Genomic DNA, 15,248 nt, shown 5'->3' on the forward strand with positions numbered 1-15,248 from the left:
TTTTCGAGACAGGGCTTCTCAGTATAGCCCTGGCTGTCCTGGAACTCACTCTGTAGACCAGGCTGGCCTCAGAAATCCACTTGCCTCTGCCTCCCAAGTGCTGGGATTAAAGGCACCACTGCCCGGCTAGTGAATTCCTTCCTTAACCTTAACCCTCGACCAGCTGAGCGCTTGGGATGACAGGTGTGTGCACCACCATGCCCCATTTACACTGTGCTGGGAATCAAACAGAGCTTCATGTATGCCAAACAAGCGCTCTACTAACTAAGCTACAACCCCAGAATAATCGTGTCTTTAGTTGGTATCTGGGGGGTGGGAAAGGTGACCACCTAACCTGTGGGACTCCACGCAGCCACACTACACAGCCAGTGTGAAGCTGAGGCTAAAAACAGAGCCGCCCCACACACCCGTCCCACAAACCCCTTGCGTCCAGACTCTCTGGCGAGCGCGTGTTCTCTCTATGGTCATTTCCGGCTCCCGCCGGAAGTGTGGCGCCGCACTCCGGAAGCGGCGCACGGGCGGCGCGATGGCGGCGGCGGCGATGGCCGTGTCCGAGGCCTGGCCGGAGCTGGAGCTGGCCGAGCGCGAGCGGCGGCGCGAGCTGCTGCTGACCGGGCCCGGGCTGGAGGAGCGGGTGAAGGCGGCGGGCGGGCGGCTTCCGCCGCGGCTCTTCACGCTGCCGCTGCTGCACTACCTGGAGGTGAGCGGCTGCGGCAGCCTGCGCGCGCCGGGGCCCGGCCTCGCGCAGGGCCTCCCGCAGCTGCACAGCCTGGTGCTGCGGCGCAACGCGCTGGGGCCGGGCCTGAGCCCCGAGCTGGGGCCGCTGCCCGCGCTGCGCGTCCTCGACCTGTCCGGCAACGCGTTGGAGACGCTGCCGCCCGGCGAGGGCCTGGGCCCCGCCGAGCCCCCCGGACTACCGCAGCTGCAGAGCCTCAACCTCAGCGGCAACCGCCTGCGCGAGCTGCCCGCCGACCTGGCGCGCTGCGCCCCTCGCCTGCAGAGCCTCAATCTCACCGGCAACCGCCTGGACGCCTTTCCCCCCGAGCTCTTCCGGCCAGGAGCTCTGCCCCTGCTCAGTGAGCTGGCAGCTGCCGACAACTGCCTGCGGGAGCTCAGCCCAGACATCGCGCATCTTGCCTCGCTCAAGGTCAGTGGGACCCGAGGGGAGGGAGACGCGCGCCCTGCTGTCCCTCCTTGGAGGATGTCTTTGCCCCCGCAACCGGTCCGTCTCCTCTCAGTTCTCAGACCTGCGAGCTCAGAGGTCTCTGGACGTGTGGCAGTTTAAAAGTTGCTATCAATGTTAGACTTCTCATGTGGGAAGAAATTCAAGAGCAGAGAGCCAGGTGTGGCGCGCGTGTGTGCGTGTGCGTAACTGATTGGGTTTCCAAATGGCGGAGCGTCCAGACAAGGCACAAAATCACGCATAACAACAGCCTTCAGTGGGCGGGATCATGGCTTCCGTTTTATAGAGAGCCGAAGTGCTTACCCAAAGCCAACAGCACACCTAGAGTTTTCTTCGGGGCTGCCTTGTGTAAGAGATTGGCTTCTTTGTGGTCCCAGGCTCCCGTTGTGCCTGACGCCCACCAGGTGCTCATTGTGTGTTGAGTGAGGGGTGAGAAGGCAGAAGATGCAAAGCCACAACCTGACCTGACTCCACTCTAGGATCTCCACAGTCCAGTCCTGTCATCTGGCCATGTCAGTTCCCCTACCACACCCCCTCCATCACACCCCCTACCCTTTGTATTCTTGGTAGCGCCAGCCTGTGTGTCTTCTCATCCTTGAGTTTATGCAGCCCTTTCCTAATGATGGATTGGCAAGGAAATTTGCTCTTGAGAGATCAGAGCTCACCTTGCTAGTATTCGTGTGTGTGTGTGTGTGTGTGTGTGTGTGTGTGTGTTTAATTAAGACACCTGTCCCTCCCTCCTCGCTCTCGCTCTTGCTTTCTCGGGGTGGGGGTGTGGAGAGATAGGCCAGCGAGTCTACAAGATGATACTCCCTGAGGTACCTTGGCCCTCTATGTTACAGGTGTCCCCATGGCTTGGGTATGACACAGGCTGTACACTGTTCTGCCTTCCTATGTAGTAGATATATTGGTTTGCCAGAAGGCTGATGACTGTTCAATATGGTGCATGTCTTTGTATCAGCCATTGACGTGCTGTGGTTTCTGAGACTGAAGCCCCTTGCATGTGTCTCACTTGGCCCTCACCACCATGCTGTGATCCCTTTCCCAGCAGAGGCAGCCCTGGTTGTCACTGTACTGGCTGGGGTTTGTGTTCTCCTGGAAGTTCTGATGTAAGGTGTTGAGCGTATATACCCTGCAAGGCATACAGCCGGCCAAGCACAGCAGTCCCGTGGGCACTGGGAGGAGGCTGGCACATCCGCCCTGCTTCACCTTTTGGTGGTATTGCCTCTCCCCCCCTCCCCCCGGAGGGCCCAAAAGGCTTCACGTCTGTGCTTGCCCATCACACCTTGGACCCTGGCCCCACTCCCATGACAAGGTTGCCGCTCTAGGCACTGAGGGCTGGGTAAACATGGGCAAGCATCACCTTTCTCACCAGGACGCTTCACCCTGTGTCTCTGTGTGGCAAGACCCACCTGCCTCTCTTCGACTCACTCTTCACCTTTGCTGCTGTCCTCACAGGGCCCCAGGGAGATGCTCAACTGGCATTGGGATTGTTGCTTCCTGCTCTGACCCGCCCTTGTCAGATGGTATCCCTGGAAGATCCCCTCCCTAAGGGCTCTTTCTGAGGCTCAGCCCCACCGCTGCCCCCTTCTGCGTATTTCTCCCCCAGGTCTTCAGTAGATTGCATCTTAACAGTGGGAGCAGAAGCATGTCATTCAACCCAGTGTTTGACAAGTGTGTTTTGATCCCACTGTAGTCAAGGGAGGGCATTTTCACAGAAGTCCTTCAAGGGAGTACAGAAGCTCAGAATCCACAGAATTACAGACAGGCTGTTGCAGACCTACTGTCAAATAAGGCCCATGTCATCGGTCATGCTTTTGGAGAGCTAGGTCCTCTGGGCTGGTGACCTCACAGGGTTGGGAAGAAAGTTTGCTAGTCTGGCTCAGACACCGCCCCCCCTTACTTGGTTCCTGATAATGTCACAGTGGTCCTCAGAGTAGTTACTTGGGAACCAGATAGGTCCTGAAAGGGTAGGCTCTGCCTCCAGTGGAAGTGGATCTGTGAAGACCTGGTGTTGGGCGTGGCATGGGGTACAGATCTGAGACCCAGACTCATCTGAGGCTGATGACTGCACCATAGAAAATGCCAGTCCAACTTTATGTGGCAGGTCGCAGTGAGAGTCAGCACACCGAGACACCTGATGAGCTTGCTCCTGGTGACTCCCCTGCAGGGTAACCTGCCTTGCATTCACCTATCAGGCATTGCTGTTATCTGGCCTCTTCCCCACAAGGGCCGGGTCCCTCCTTTTCATGCTTTTCTCCTTTAGCTTTTATAGTTGTCCTCTGCCTCCTGAATTCCTGCTATACCTTGGTGGTATGGACAGAGCCCCTGTGTCCTGTGTCTTCTCCACACCAAGTAGCCTGATGGCTTGATTCCTTCTCACTTGCTTCAGAGGTAGAGGCTGAGCAGCTGCACCATCCAGAGAGACGTGTGTCATAGCAGTCAGGCCTGTACGGCCATCCTCGTTCCACACCCAGGTTCCTAGGACTCAACTGCCACAGATTGTGTCTGAGAGCAGAGGTGTCACCTGTGGTCGCTGTAGACCTCTCCCTGGTTCCTCCAGAGCGGTGCTCGATATAAGAGCAAAAAATAAAGCAGACCAGAGTCCCCACCACCTGAGAAAGGGATGTTTATGGTTATAGGGCTGCACACCCTTCCACTGCGTTGAAAGCAGCACATTTGTCTAGCGGCAGGGAGCTCTTTCCCACAGACCCCTGGGCATTGTGTGTGTGGTATGAACACTACTACCTCTTTCCAGTCCACCCTCATCTTATGAAAGACAGCAATGGGGCCATGTACCCCTGGTGATGTCATGCTTGGTGTGGGGACAGGGTTTGTTGGTATCGCTCTTTTTTGTCATTACATTGAAGCGATAGCTGGACACCATTTGGGGAGCCTGTTTGAGACTGGAAGGGGTCCTGGTCTGTTCCCTAGCCTGCTGATAGGTCTGAATGTTTGGTATTGTAATTGTAGGCCTGACGTGTTGAATTGGCTGCCTCTGTGAACCAAGGAGGGGGAGGGGCATGGCAGCAGGCAGCTGTGGCCATGCAAGTAACCAGTGGGCAGGCCTGGCTGTCCCGACTCTTCTCAGTGTTGTCACCTGTCCGGGCCTGGCTGTCCTGACTCTTCTCAGTGTTGTCACCTGTCCAGGCCTGGCTGTCCTGACTCTCCTTCTCACTGCAGACATTGGACCTCTCCAACAACCAACTAACAGAGATCCCTGCTGAGCTGGCAGACTGCCCCAAGCTCAAAGAGATCAACTTTCGAGGAAACAGGCTTCGAGACAAGCGCCTGGAGAAGATGGTGGGTGGCTGCCAGACCAAGTCCATCCTAGAGTACCTTCGTGCTGGTGGCCGCGGCGGCCGGAGCAAGGGCCGGCAAGAGGCCTCTGAGAAGGAGGACAGAAAGAAGAGACGGGAGCGGAAGCAGCATCGGGAAAGCGGGGAGGGCGAGGAGGAGGTAGCAGACTCAGCCAGGCTGATGCTCAAGGTCTTGCATGTCTCTGAGAACCCCACACCCCTGACAGTCAGGGTGAGCCCGGAGGTCAAGGATGTGCGCCCATACATCGTCGGGGCCATTGTGAGAGGCATGGACCTGCAGCCAGGAAATGCACTCCGTCGCTTTCTCAACTCCCAGGTGGGCATTCGGCAGGCACACTTGGTAGGCTGCATGCTGGCGGTGGATACATGGCAGACAGACTTGGGTGCATGCTAGGGTGGGCATGCATTCAGCAGGCTGACTTGGTGGATGCTGCATGCTGGGGTGGGCATGCATGCAAGAGACAGATTGGGGGAGTCTGCATGTTGGGTATACCATTGGGGCAGGGACAGGAGGCAAAGTTGGTTTGGTTTCTGTATCTGTTTCCCTAGTTCAGGGTGAAGAGGGTCCTTTGCCTATCCCCGTAGATGCTTGGTACCCAGAGCATACCCTTGTCAAGTGTCTGCTGGGCCATGGTTCCTCCACACACTTCCACATGTTGCCATAGTTAAGACATAAATTTATTGACGATGTTTGATATTAGGGGACATTGCTAATTTCTGCAGACCATGTTAAAATTGTCTCCTTTTTCCAAGCATGGTAGTACACACCTTTAATCCAGCAGAGACAAAGAGATCTCTGGGAGTTTGAGGCCAGCCTAGTCTGCATAGCAAGTTCTAGGCCAACCAAGGCTGCATAGAGAGAGTTTATCTCCAAAATAATAATAGCTAGGCAATGGTGGCAGATACCTTTGATCCCAGCACTTGGGAGGCAGGGACAGGAGGATCGCTCTTAATTCAAGGCCAGCTTGATCTACAGAGGTAGTTTCAGGACACAGAAACCCTGTCTTGAAAAATCAACAACAACTGAAAAAGGAAGGAAGGATGATGGTGAGGATGAGCAGTCACCTCGTGTCACAGCACACTCATGCGAGCTCTCGGGTCACCTCGTGTCACAGCACACTCATGCGAGCTCTCGGGTCACCTTGTGTCACAGCACACTCATGCGAGCTCTCGGTCAGGCTGGCTGGACCACTCCCTAAGGCGCCTCGGCATCTGCCTCCCCTGAGGAATAAGAAGCACCTCTGTGCATTTGTGCCTAGGAGAGACAGGTACAGCCTGTGCCAGCAAGACCAGTTGCTGTGTGAGACTTCCCTCAGCAGCTCAGGGAGGAAGCCAGTGGTGCCCTGCCCCCAAGACATGCCCAGCTTAGCTACAAACCTGCAGTCTGTCTTGTAGATGAAGTAAGAGGTTGAAATGAAAGTCCTCTAAAGTGTAAGTGCCGTGTTCTAGTACTAAAGAGAAGAGAAAAGCTGCCGGGGACCAGAAAAGAGTATGGTTGGGAGACAGAGGTGTCGGGCGGTGCCACTTTGCTGTGGTGAGCTTGCAGACTGGAGCCCATGGCTTCCATGAAGGTCCCTCCCTGGACAGCAGGGACCCTGAAGCCCCTGCTGTGCTCTCCTCTGTAGACGAAGCTCCACGACGACCTCTGCGAGAAGAGGACAGCAGCGACCATCGCGACCCATGACCTCCAGGCTGTGCGTGGACCCCTGCTGTATGCAGCCCGGCCGCCCGAGGACCTCAAGGTGCCAACTGACTGCCCCTTCAGTCTGCACTTGCACTTGGCTTTAGCAGACTCTCAGGATGGACTTGGGCCTGGGAAGCTTAACCTGATATTTTACAGCAAGTGCATATGGGACATAGTTTCTGCCTTCTTTCTGGGGCCCAGTGCATAGCTATGCCAATGCCCATTGTCAGGGATGGGTTTGGAAGGTGCTTCCCTTACGCCTCAACTTCTGTGAGATGAGACCTCACTCTGTAGTCCTGACTATACTGGACTTGAACTCAGATCTTTTTTTCTGCCCCCTCCACCCCCCCACCCCCCACCCCCCCCACCCCCCGCACGCACTCACCAAGTGCTGAGATTAAGGGCATGTGCCACCATGCCTAGCCAGCTCATCAACTTTTAGCCAATGATTTTGGTTTATGTCCCGCTTACAGAACACCTGTAGTGTGAGCTGACTCATGAGGGTGCTGCTGCAGGCTGTTGGCTTAGGGGTCCAGGGTAAAGGAACTCAGGTGTCAGCTGCATGCCTGAATCAACCGGCTCATGCAGCTAAATCCTATCTCTCCATCAGCCGTCTCAGCAAATGCAGGTTCTTAGAAATAGTTGTTTTTGGGCTAGGTTTAAAGTGAATCTCAGCTAGGCACTGAGTGTTAAGCACCCCGTCTCCAGAGGAGTCTCTGGAAGTGAAGCCAGCCAGTGTGCTCCATGTGATGGGCCTCAGCCTCTTGCTTCCCGATCTGGAGAGTTGGTGACCCATTCCCAGCTAGAGACTAAGGTAGAGAGAGGTGCACAGCATCCCTCGTGCTCAAAGGTGGCCTCGGCCGCAGGATGAGCTGTGGCTTCTGCTCCTACAGATTGTGCCTTTGGGACGGAAAGAGGCCAAGGCCAAGGAGCTCGTGCGGCAGCTGCAGCTGGAGGCCGAGGAACAGAGAAAGCAGAAGAAGAGGCAGAGCGTCTCAGGGCTGCACAGGTCAGTGTCGGCACAGGGGTCAGCATGCTGCCACCATGTCAGCTGTACCTCAGCCAGCCCTACAGCCGCCAGAAGCTCAAAAACAGCCAGATGGGGAGGGAGTCTCCCAAGACTTCCTTCTAAGAGAGGCCGACTCTCCGTCCTGAAAGTACCAGGCTCCAGTGGTGGTGGGGAGGGTAGGCAGCGTCCTGTTCCAGGGTGGAGGAGGTCTTTTGCTCCTGGCAACCATCAGGCTCTCCATGGTAGGGTCAGGGTTGTCAGACCTAAGGCCTCTGTCCAGTGTCACCTCCAGGGTCTATGGCCCGGTGAGGATGCTGGGCTAAGGCAGCTCTGGTATCACATGGCTCTACACTTGGCCTTTAATGTTGCACCTAGTCCATCTGCAGTTTTGCCTCCACTCATCTTACCCACTGGCTCACACCTGCCTGGTTCCCTCCCACGCAGGTACCTTCACCTCCTGGATGGGAAGGAGAACTACCCCTGTCTTGTGGATGCCGAGGGAGACGTGATTTCTTTCCCTCCTATAACAAACAGTGAGAAGACAAAGGTAGGCAGGTGGGGTCTGAAGTTTGCTCATGTCCTCTAAGCCCATCACACGGTAGCCTGCTTACGATAGAAGTGCAGAGAGGAGGCCTGGGGCCCTTTGCTACATGCTCTTGGTTCTGAGACAGGTTTTTATAAGCTAAGAGTTACCGTGAGCTTCTGACCGTCGTGTCTCCATTTCACTAAAGCTGGGATAATAGGCAGGCACACACCCTGCCTGGTGTGTGCAGTGCTGGGATTTAATCCAAGGCAGGCATGCTGCACCTCCAGCCTTCTGTAGCTTTGCTTATAGATTCTTCTGAACACGGTGCGCGGCTGGCAGCCCAACACCAATAACTCTTCTTTTCTGAAATCCAATTCTTAAGATTAAGAAAACCACCTGCAACTTGTTCTTGGAAGTAACGAGTGCCACTAGCCTGCAGCTCTGTAAGGACATCATGGACAGCCTTATCCTGGTGAGTGAGGGCCAGCCCTAGACCCCGGCCCTGAGGGCAGCTTGGCATTCCCATCCCTTACACAGCTGCTGTCTGCTTGCTCTGTGGGTTACCACAGCCGACTTCCTGGGCCACTTCTCTCTGTTAAAAAGGTATTTTCATTTTCAGAGAATGGCAGAACTGAGCAAAAGCACTTCAGAAAATAAAGAGGAAGACATGCTCTCAGGGACGGAAGCTGATGCCGGCTGTGGGCTTTCTGATCCCAACTTGACTCTGAGCTCTGGGAAGGATGGACAGTGCCCTCTGGTGGTGGAGCAGGTCCGAGTGGTGGACCTGGAAGGGAGCTTGAAGGTGGTGTACCCATCCAAGACGGACCTGATCACCCTCCCTCCCCACGTGACTGTGGTCCGCTGACAGGCTCCTGTAGGTGTGGGTGTGCTGTAGGTGTCTGTGTGGGTGTGGGTGTGCTGTAGGTGTCTGTGTGGGTGTGGGTGTGCTATAGGTATCTGTGGGTGTGCTGTAGGTGTCTGTGTGGGTGTGCTGTAGGTGTCTGTGTAGGTGTGGGTGTGCTGTAGGTGTCTGTGTGGGTGTGCTAGGTGTCTGTATAGGTGTGGGTGTGCTGTAGATGTCTGTGTAGGTATGGGTGTGCTGTAGATCTTTGTAGGTGTAGGTATGCTGTAGGTATCTGGGTGTGGGTATGCTGTAGATGTCTGTGTAGGTGTGGATATGCTGTAGGTATCTGGGTGTGCTGTAGGTGTCTGTGTGGGTGTGGGTGTGCTGTGGGTGTCTGTGTGGGTGTGCTGTAGGTGTCTGTAGGTGTGGGTATGCTGCAGGTGTGGGTGTGCTGTAGATCTCTATAGGTGTGGGTGTGCTGTAGGGGTCTGTGTGGGTATAGGTGTGGGTGTGCTGTAGATTCTGTGTAACTGGTTCTTTGCTGTTTCTCTGGGTGTTTTAAGGTGTCTGCTTTTGTCCAGGTGACTGTGGTAATGTGAGTTTGCATCATCATCATAGCTCCAATGTGACTCTCCTGTCTCCTGTCCTCATGGATCACTCAGTAACTGCTGGGGATGTTCTGAATCATGTGGCCTGTGGCCGTGCTGGAGAGTCAGGTTGAACGCAGGCATTCTATTGAACAGTATTTATTTTTCTACAACATGTTAATAGAATTTTTTTTTAAATCAGCTGTGCATAGACAGTTGAGAACATCATGTTGTGAGTGTAATCTTCTTAGAGCTTGTTTCCAGGCACCGTGCTGCCGCCATGCTCCCAGGGCAGCATCTGCCTTCCACGGCTGTGCTTGGAACTGTAGTGCTGGTCGTTGTTGGCACATCTGCGCCTTGGCCAAGGAAGTTATCTATGTCCGTGTAGTCCTTTGTAGTCAGACAGATGCTTCGTGGACTGTGCCTCACACATGGCCCTGCAGGCTCCATGTCAGCGTGTCCCACTATTCATGTCCCATCTCTGTGCATCCTGACTGCGCACATCCCATCTCCGCATGTGTACGCATCTGTACCAGCACACAGCTGCCATCCCTCGAGCCACAGTGCCTGGTCCTAAGGACCCAGCAGCTGCACAGAGGACTTGGTGGCCCCGTGCCTTGCCATCTGGCTGAGAAGAGAACCAGACCCTCAGCCTTCCCCCTCGACACCTTCTCGTTGGTGACCTCTGACCTTAAAGGACCATTTCTACCTTCTGTAAAAGAACACCTGTTTGGGGTTGCGTGCGGCTTTCATCCTAAGGCCGTGCGAGAGCCGTTAGCTGTCAGAACTAGTGAAGCTCCAGGCTCCTCGTGGCAGACCCTGGACAACGCTGGTAGCTGTTCTCCATGAGACACGGCTGCTCACAGGTCCCTTTGAGTGGCTGTGGCAAGTACTCACCTACTAAGTGTTTAGGGTGGAGCTATCCTGTGCTCACCCTGTCTCCCCCCAGTTCCTGCTGTTCCCTCCAGCCCAGCCCAGCCCAGGTGTGAGATTCATTGAGATTTTTGAAACTGTTTTTACAGATTCAAGCAGAACGCCTCTTTGTTCTAATAAAAACCCTTGGTAACGACATCTCTGCATCAGCAGCCTTAGCACATGCGTCTCCCAGGACAGTGTTGCAGTTCACCAGTCCTCAGGTGTAGCAGACATCATACATGGGAGAGCAGCCCGAACCCCCACCAGGGTAGGGTGTCCATGACCATGGGGCTCACTGAGCAGCTCCGCAAGATTACTGGGCAGCTGCCAGGAGTGGGCTGGGAGCACCTGACCCAGTGTGGAGTGCAGAATGTGGCTGGAAGCCCGCCTCACTGTCAGCCCGGGACTACAGGAGACGCCTGAGGACAGTGCTCCCGTTCCTTTCCTTCCACATGGTGCCTCCTGCATCAAATACTACTCCTTCCTGTCACCTCTCTACTGCACCCATGTCCCTGGCTCAGCCATGTCTGCCCTGTCTTGCTACACACCTGCTCCAAAGATGACCTCTTGACAAGAGCTCCACTAGGCCTTAGGGGGTCCTTCACTGGGACTTCCTCCCGATGCCCGCCTTGCGATGCCCGCCTTGCGGCAGCTCAGGACTGGGGGGTGCGGGTGAGGTGGAGAACACACCACCGTCTTACCTCATTTGGAGCCTGTGAGTGGAGGGGTGGGGGTGGAGTTGTCTGTTAGACTTGGGGTCTAGACTTGTACTACAGAGGTCCAGGTCAGTTGGAGTAGCTCTACTGCAATCTCCCACACAAGGACCACTGAAGCTTAGGTCGGGCCTAACCAGGAGCCTCTTAGGATGAGGAGGCCAGCCATACCAGCCTCGCTGGCCAGGGAGAAGCAGGGGTTGGCTTCTGGCCTCCTTCCTTTGGCCACTGATAGCAGCAGCCCCTGTGCCTGCCACCCTCTCAGGTCAGTGTGCAGACCTCACAGTTTTCTAGCCACAGCCCGCCAGCCTTGCGCCAATTCACAGCATACTGGGAACAAGGTGTGGTCCAGAGAAGTTCTACATGGGCCACTGGAGAGGGGACCAAAGTCCCCATCGAGTCACAGTGCCCTTGTTCAGCGTCATGTCCTCACATGGTCCAGTAAGGAGGGAACAGGTCCAGCCACATCCTGACCCTTGGGTCTCTGTGTTCTTGGGAGAAGGCCCAGTCAGGAGGGGCACATTCCAAGACAGAGCCAAACAGGAGGAGCTGTGGAGGAGGGTCAGGCCTGGAACAAGTCATGCCTGGCTGGGCAGTGCTAGTGGAGAGAGTCTGTCACCCACTGTTCCTTCAGCAGTGATTTGTCTACAGTCTCTAAGGAGTGGGGGCTGGTGGGGAGGCAGCCGGTAGGGCACACAGCTTCTCTCCGGGCCATCCCTGAGGTGGTAAGCCCCTGTGCCCTGCACAGAAAGATTTGAGGCCCTGTCTGTGTGCCCTGGAAAAAATAGGAGCCACAGTCGTTATTCAGGGCCCATCCTGCACAACCAGGAATCTGGAAGGCCAAAAGACCAGGAGCCCTGCCCACAGGGAGAAGCTCACCCCTGAGGGCTGCCAAGCACCCCCCTGCACAGACCATCACTCATTCCAACCTCAGCTAGGGACGGGCCTAGGCTGGGGAAGATGGAGCACTGGCCAAAGGAATCGGGGCACAAAGCCCAACCTGGGGGTGGGGGGTGGGGGTGGTTCCCTGCTGCTCAGCTGGAGCTTAGCCTAGTCTCCAGCCTGTGTGACTCTCGCTGGTGGCTGCCTGGGCTGGGGTTTCAGTCTTGGGTCTACCCTGTGTACTGGAGATGGGGAGCCATGTTGACAGTGCACACTGGCATCTTCATATGCCCTGGGGTCTGTATGGAGGAGTGTCTGCACAAATGGCCTGTGTACATGGGAGGGAATCCCCAGGGCTGGGAGTGGGGCAGCATTTATTTGCACTTGTGCACGTAGTAGCCAGTGATGTAACCCAGGATGAAGATGATCCAGAAGAGGGCCACTCCACCCAGCACCTTCATGGCTATCCCCAGCTTGCCAGAGCACAGCTTCTGGGAGATCCTAGAATAAGAACAGCCAGTGAGCCCACACCAACGATACGGGGAGGTTCCCGAGTGGGCATGGGTGGGGAAGCGGCGGGCTAGATCGGGAAAAGATGGGCAGAGGTTAGACCTGAGTGCTATGCTATAGGTGGGAGTTACCTATCTGCTCAAAGGTGCCGTGGGCACCTGGACGGGCTGGGCTTGAACAAAGCTGGTCAGGTCAGTGGGAGCTGCTGGCCTGTTGGAACTGTACCTCCTATAGCATGAGGCTTCTTCCGAGCTGGACATGGCGGTCATGCTGACTTCATCCCGGCTGCTGCTGTCCCACCTGCTGTAGTGAACACCACTCTCCTGGGACTGCATGCTGTAGGCCTGGGGTGGAGCTACCACATTCAGGGAGGAGATAAGGCAGGTATCAGGCCAGACTCACAGAAGCTGCTGGTTGGGGAGGGTCTGCCTGGAAGGAGGGGAAGGGATTTGCCAATGATAACCAGAAACTAGCTCAGGGTCACATCAGAAGAACCTGATAAGGAATTCCAGCCCAGGGAGGCAGGGTGGTGGCCAGCCCTGACCCTCGGGAATGTAAGTAAGCCTCTGCATTTACAACTGGGGCCTCTGAGGGGCTCTCCTACCTCCTATTTATCAGGGGAGACAGCCAGTGCAGCCTTCAGAGACCAGGAAAGTGTAGCTGCCAACAACCTGATAACCGTCTTCCTCCCCAGCCCTACAGATAAGGCCTGGAGCTGCTCTCCAGAGAGGCTGGCAAGGGGAGGGATGAGCAGTGGCTGGTGTCTGGTACGGCCAGCCCAGCCAGCCAGGGAGGAGGCCCCGCAGCAGCTGTCCTCAGCCCCTCCTCCACCTGCTGCTTCTGAGAGGAGTCAGGCAGGGCTTCTGTGGGTGCGGGGGCTCCAGAGGGCTGTAGATGGGCAGGAAATAAAGACACACGAGTGCCCAGAACAGAAAGGTTCCTAGCACCAAACCATCCCTGACTCCCCCAGGGCCAGCCACCCCAGGAAAAGGACAGACACAGTGACATCACTGCCATGCATGGTTGCTCCGACCTACTGCCAACAGGCTTATAGTGGACACTAGCATGTCATTTACCCTCTGACCTCTCCTGTTACCTCGTGTTTACCTAAAGGGAGCAGGGCACATACTAGAAGTACAGGCCGTGAGATACGGATAAAGTTAGGTACTGGGTACCCAATGTTCCCTTGTGGCACCCAGCTCCAGGACCCGGACCCTGTCTCCCAGCAGCGGGGGCACTGGGGATACAGCCCGTCCTACATAACCCTGTGTACCTGAAGGTACAGCAGGCCACTGGGCTGCAGGAAATGGGCTGAGGTTCTGGGCTCCAGAACCTCAGGACGCTCGGCTGAATGGGAAGAGGAAGGGCACCATCTTAACAGCCGCGCGTGTCTTCTGGTGGAGCCTCTGACTGACAGCCTGAGGTGACAGAGTGTTGCTGGAGTGTGGGCGGGCTGTTGTTTCAGAAAGAATCTGCCAGCTGCTTGCACAGGGCTGTCCCTTCCTCCTGTGGCAGCCACATTAGGCTGAGACAGGTTAAAGATCCCAATCCCCCCTTTACCGTGTCACCAGTTGTGGGCAAAGTGCTCTCTACAGTGGAATGTGGGGAGAGGGGACTTTTGCTTTCCCCAAATTAAGAGTAGCCACCTCTTTCCTGCCTGTGTGATGGCTGGAGCTGCTACACCCACATATGCAGTCTAGATATCCATGCAACACTCGCCTCAATAGGGCTATCTAAATCTACAGCAAAACCTGCCCACTTGTAGACTTTGGGGTGTGAAGAGAGTCTCCCCAGTTTGTTCAAGCCTGAGGTGGTAGGATCCTGTTATTTGCAGACTATCTTTGGCTGGACAGGCCGCCAGATAGCAGTGAGCTCTTTGGGCCAGGCTAGTCTAGGCTTCCTTCGTGGTAATCTGTCATAGACGCAGTCGGAAGGGCCTACAAGGCCCTTTCAAACACAGAGTGTCCCCTGGAGGGAATCCAACATGCAGCTGCTCATTAAACCGGTTTGCCCACGGAGCACCTCTGAGACCCCAACTTACAAAGGCGCGTCGGAAGCCTCCGGTGCTCAGGAAGGCTGTCAGGGTCTGTTCAATGGATCCCACCTTTCCCCAGCAGGGCAAACCAATTATGCTGAGAGGTAAGGTTGGTGCTTCGAGCCTTAAATAAAGAAAACAGTGGCGAGGAGAGGAGCAGTCAGCTAGAGGAAAGGAAGAAACTGGCCCCAAGGGTGATCCCTCCACCCCACCCCCACCCCAGGAGCTGAGCCGGCAGTTCCAGGCCTGACAGCCTTGGGTGGTTAGGCCTCCCTAACCCTTCCCAGTCCGGAATTCTCCGGCCAGGGAAGCTCTGGCCCCGGAGGACAGGGAATGGTGGGGCGTGCTGCCAGGCCCACCTCCTTGGGCTGTGCGGGAGGGAAGCCGCGGTCTCTACCGAGTGCGACTCACCTGTGCCTCTTGCAAGGGCCGCCCGCACGCCAGGGAGGCTTCTCCAGCCCCCTGGGGTGACGGGGGCGGGGCCGAGGCCGGGGAGAGGGCAGGGTCTGAAGGGCGGGGCCAAGGGAGAGAGGCCAGCCTGGGAAGCCTGCAGTCACAGTCGCCAAGGAAGTCTAGTCTAGATGAGGAGGGGCGGACCCCCCTCGGACTTTTCCCAGCCTGCTGCAGAACCGTACAAGCCATCCCAGACGCCTGCAGAGGGCGCCAGGTCCTTCCCAGCCTCGCAGAGTCGGACTGGAGCTCAGGCTCAGTTCCGTGCTCCCAGGTAGAGCCTGGGCACTCTCCAGATGGAAGACAGAGATGGCCCCTTTGAACTGGTGGCACCCAGTGCAGGGGAGCTGCAGTAGCAGAAGAGCGGGTGCGCAAGATGTGGATGAAGAGCCAGCAGGTGAGTGAGCGCTCTACTGAGCAGAACACGTGGTACAGACTTCATGACCCACAGACCGCAGGAGCCCAAGGATTGGGAAGATGTCCTCTGTAGCTCTACTGCCTCCTGCCTCCCACCCTTTCTCCATCTTCCAAAGGGGCCCCGGTAGCAAGAGCATGCCCCAGCAGAAGTTTGGATCAGAAGGAGCATGGGG

At 56.2% G+C, this 15,248-nt stretch overlaps 2 protein-coding genes across 6 annotated transcripts; one reads left to right on the top strand and one right to left on the bottom strand.

Moving 5' to 3' along the window:
- Nucleotides 1-513: 513 nt before the first annotated feature.
- Lrrc47 (leucine rich repeat containing 47) lies at nt 514-10,223 on the top strand. Its single transcript, NM_201226.1, has 7 exons — nt 514-1,147; nt 4,367-4,819; nt 6,129-6,245; nt 7,081-7,196; nt 7,641-7,743; nt 8,105-8,194; nt 8,342-10,223. Exons 1-7 carry the CDS (start codon nt 527-529, stop codon nt 8,585-8,587), a joined length of 1,746 nt encoding a protein of 581 aa, NP_957678.1. The 5' UTR covers nt 514-526; the 3' UTR covers nt 8,588-10,223.
- Nucleotides 9,181-14,796, bottom strand: Smim1 (small integral membrane protein 1). Of its 5 annotated transcripts, none has more exons than XM_006539148.4 (5): nt 14,620-14,796; nt 14,215-14,332; nt 12,778-13,061; nt 12,399-12,528; nt 11,997-12,164 (listed from the first exon to the last, which is right to left on the bottom strand). In XM_006539148.4, the coding sequence occupies exons 4-5, from the start codon at nt 12,506-12,508 to the stop codon at nt 12,038-12,040; spliced, it is 237 nt and encodes a 78-aa protein (XP_006539211.1). In that variant the 5' UTR covers nt 12,509-12,528; nt 12,778-13,061; nt 14,215-14,332; nt 14,620-14,796; the 3' UTR covers nt 11,997-12,037. The 5 variants fall into 5 exon arrangements, with proteins under 5 accessions (NP_001157194.1, NP_001344177.1, NP_001157193.1 ...); XM_017320379.2 differs by having other exon boundaries at nt 12,399-12,602; nt 14,620-14,789; NM_001163722.1 differs by lacking the exon at nt 12,778-13,061 and having other exon boundaries at nt 9,181-12,164; nt 14,620-14,755.
- Nucleotides 14,797-15,248: the final 452 nt, after the last annotated feature.

This window comes from Mus musculus, chromosome 4 (genome assembly GCF_000001635.26).
Source record: "Mus musculus strain C57BL/6J chromosome 4, GRCm38.p6 C57BL/6J".
NCBI classification, from domain to species: Eukaryota; Metazoa; Chordata; class Mammalia; order Rodentia; family Muridae; genus Mus; species Mus musculus.

Excerpts from the sequence above, each read along its gene's own strand:
- Smim1 (NM_001163722.1), bottom strand. The coding sequence starts at position 12,508 with ATGCAGTCCCAGGAGAGTGGTGTTCACTACAGCAGGTGGGACAGCAGC. Across the intron at positions 12,165-12,398 it reads GAAGCCTCATGCTATAGGAG|GATCTCCCAGAAGCTGTGCT; the intron begins GTACAGTTCCAA and ends TTCTTATTCTAG.
- Lrrc47 (NM_201226.1), top strand. The coding sequence starts at position 527 with ATGGCGGCGGCGGCGATGGCCGTGTCCGAGGCCTGGCCGGAGCTGGAG. Across the intron at positions 6,246-7,080 it reads GGCCGCCCGAGGACCTCAAG|ATTGTGCCTTTGGGACGGAA; the intron begins GTGCCAACTGAC and ends CTGCTCCTACAG. Across the intron at positions 7,197-7,640 it reads AGCGTCTCAGGGCTGCACAG|GTACCTTCACCTCCTGGATG; the intron begins GTCAGTGTCGGC and ends CCTCCCACGCAG.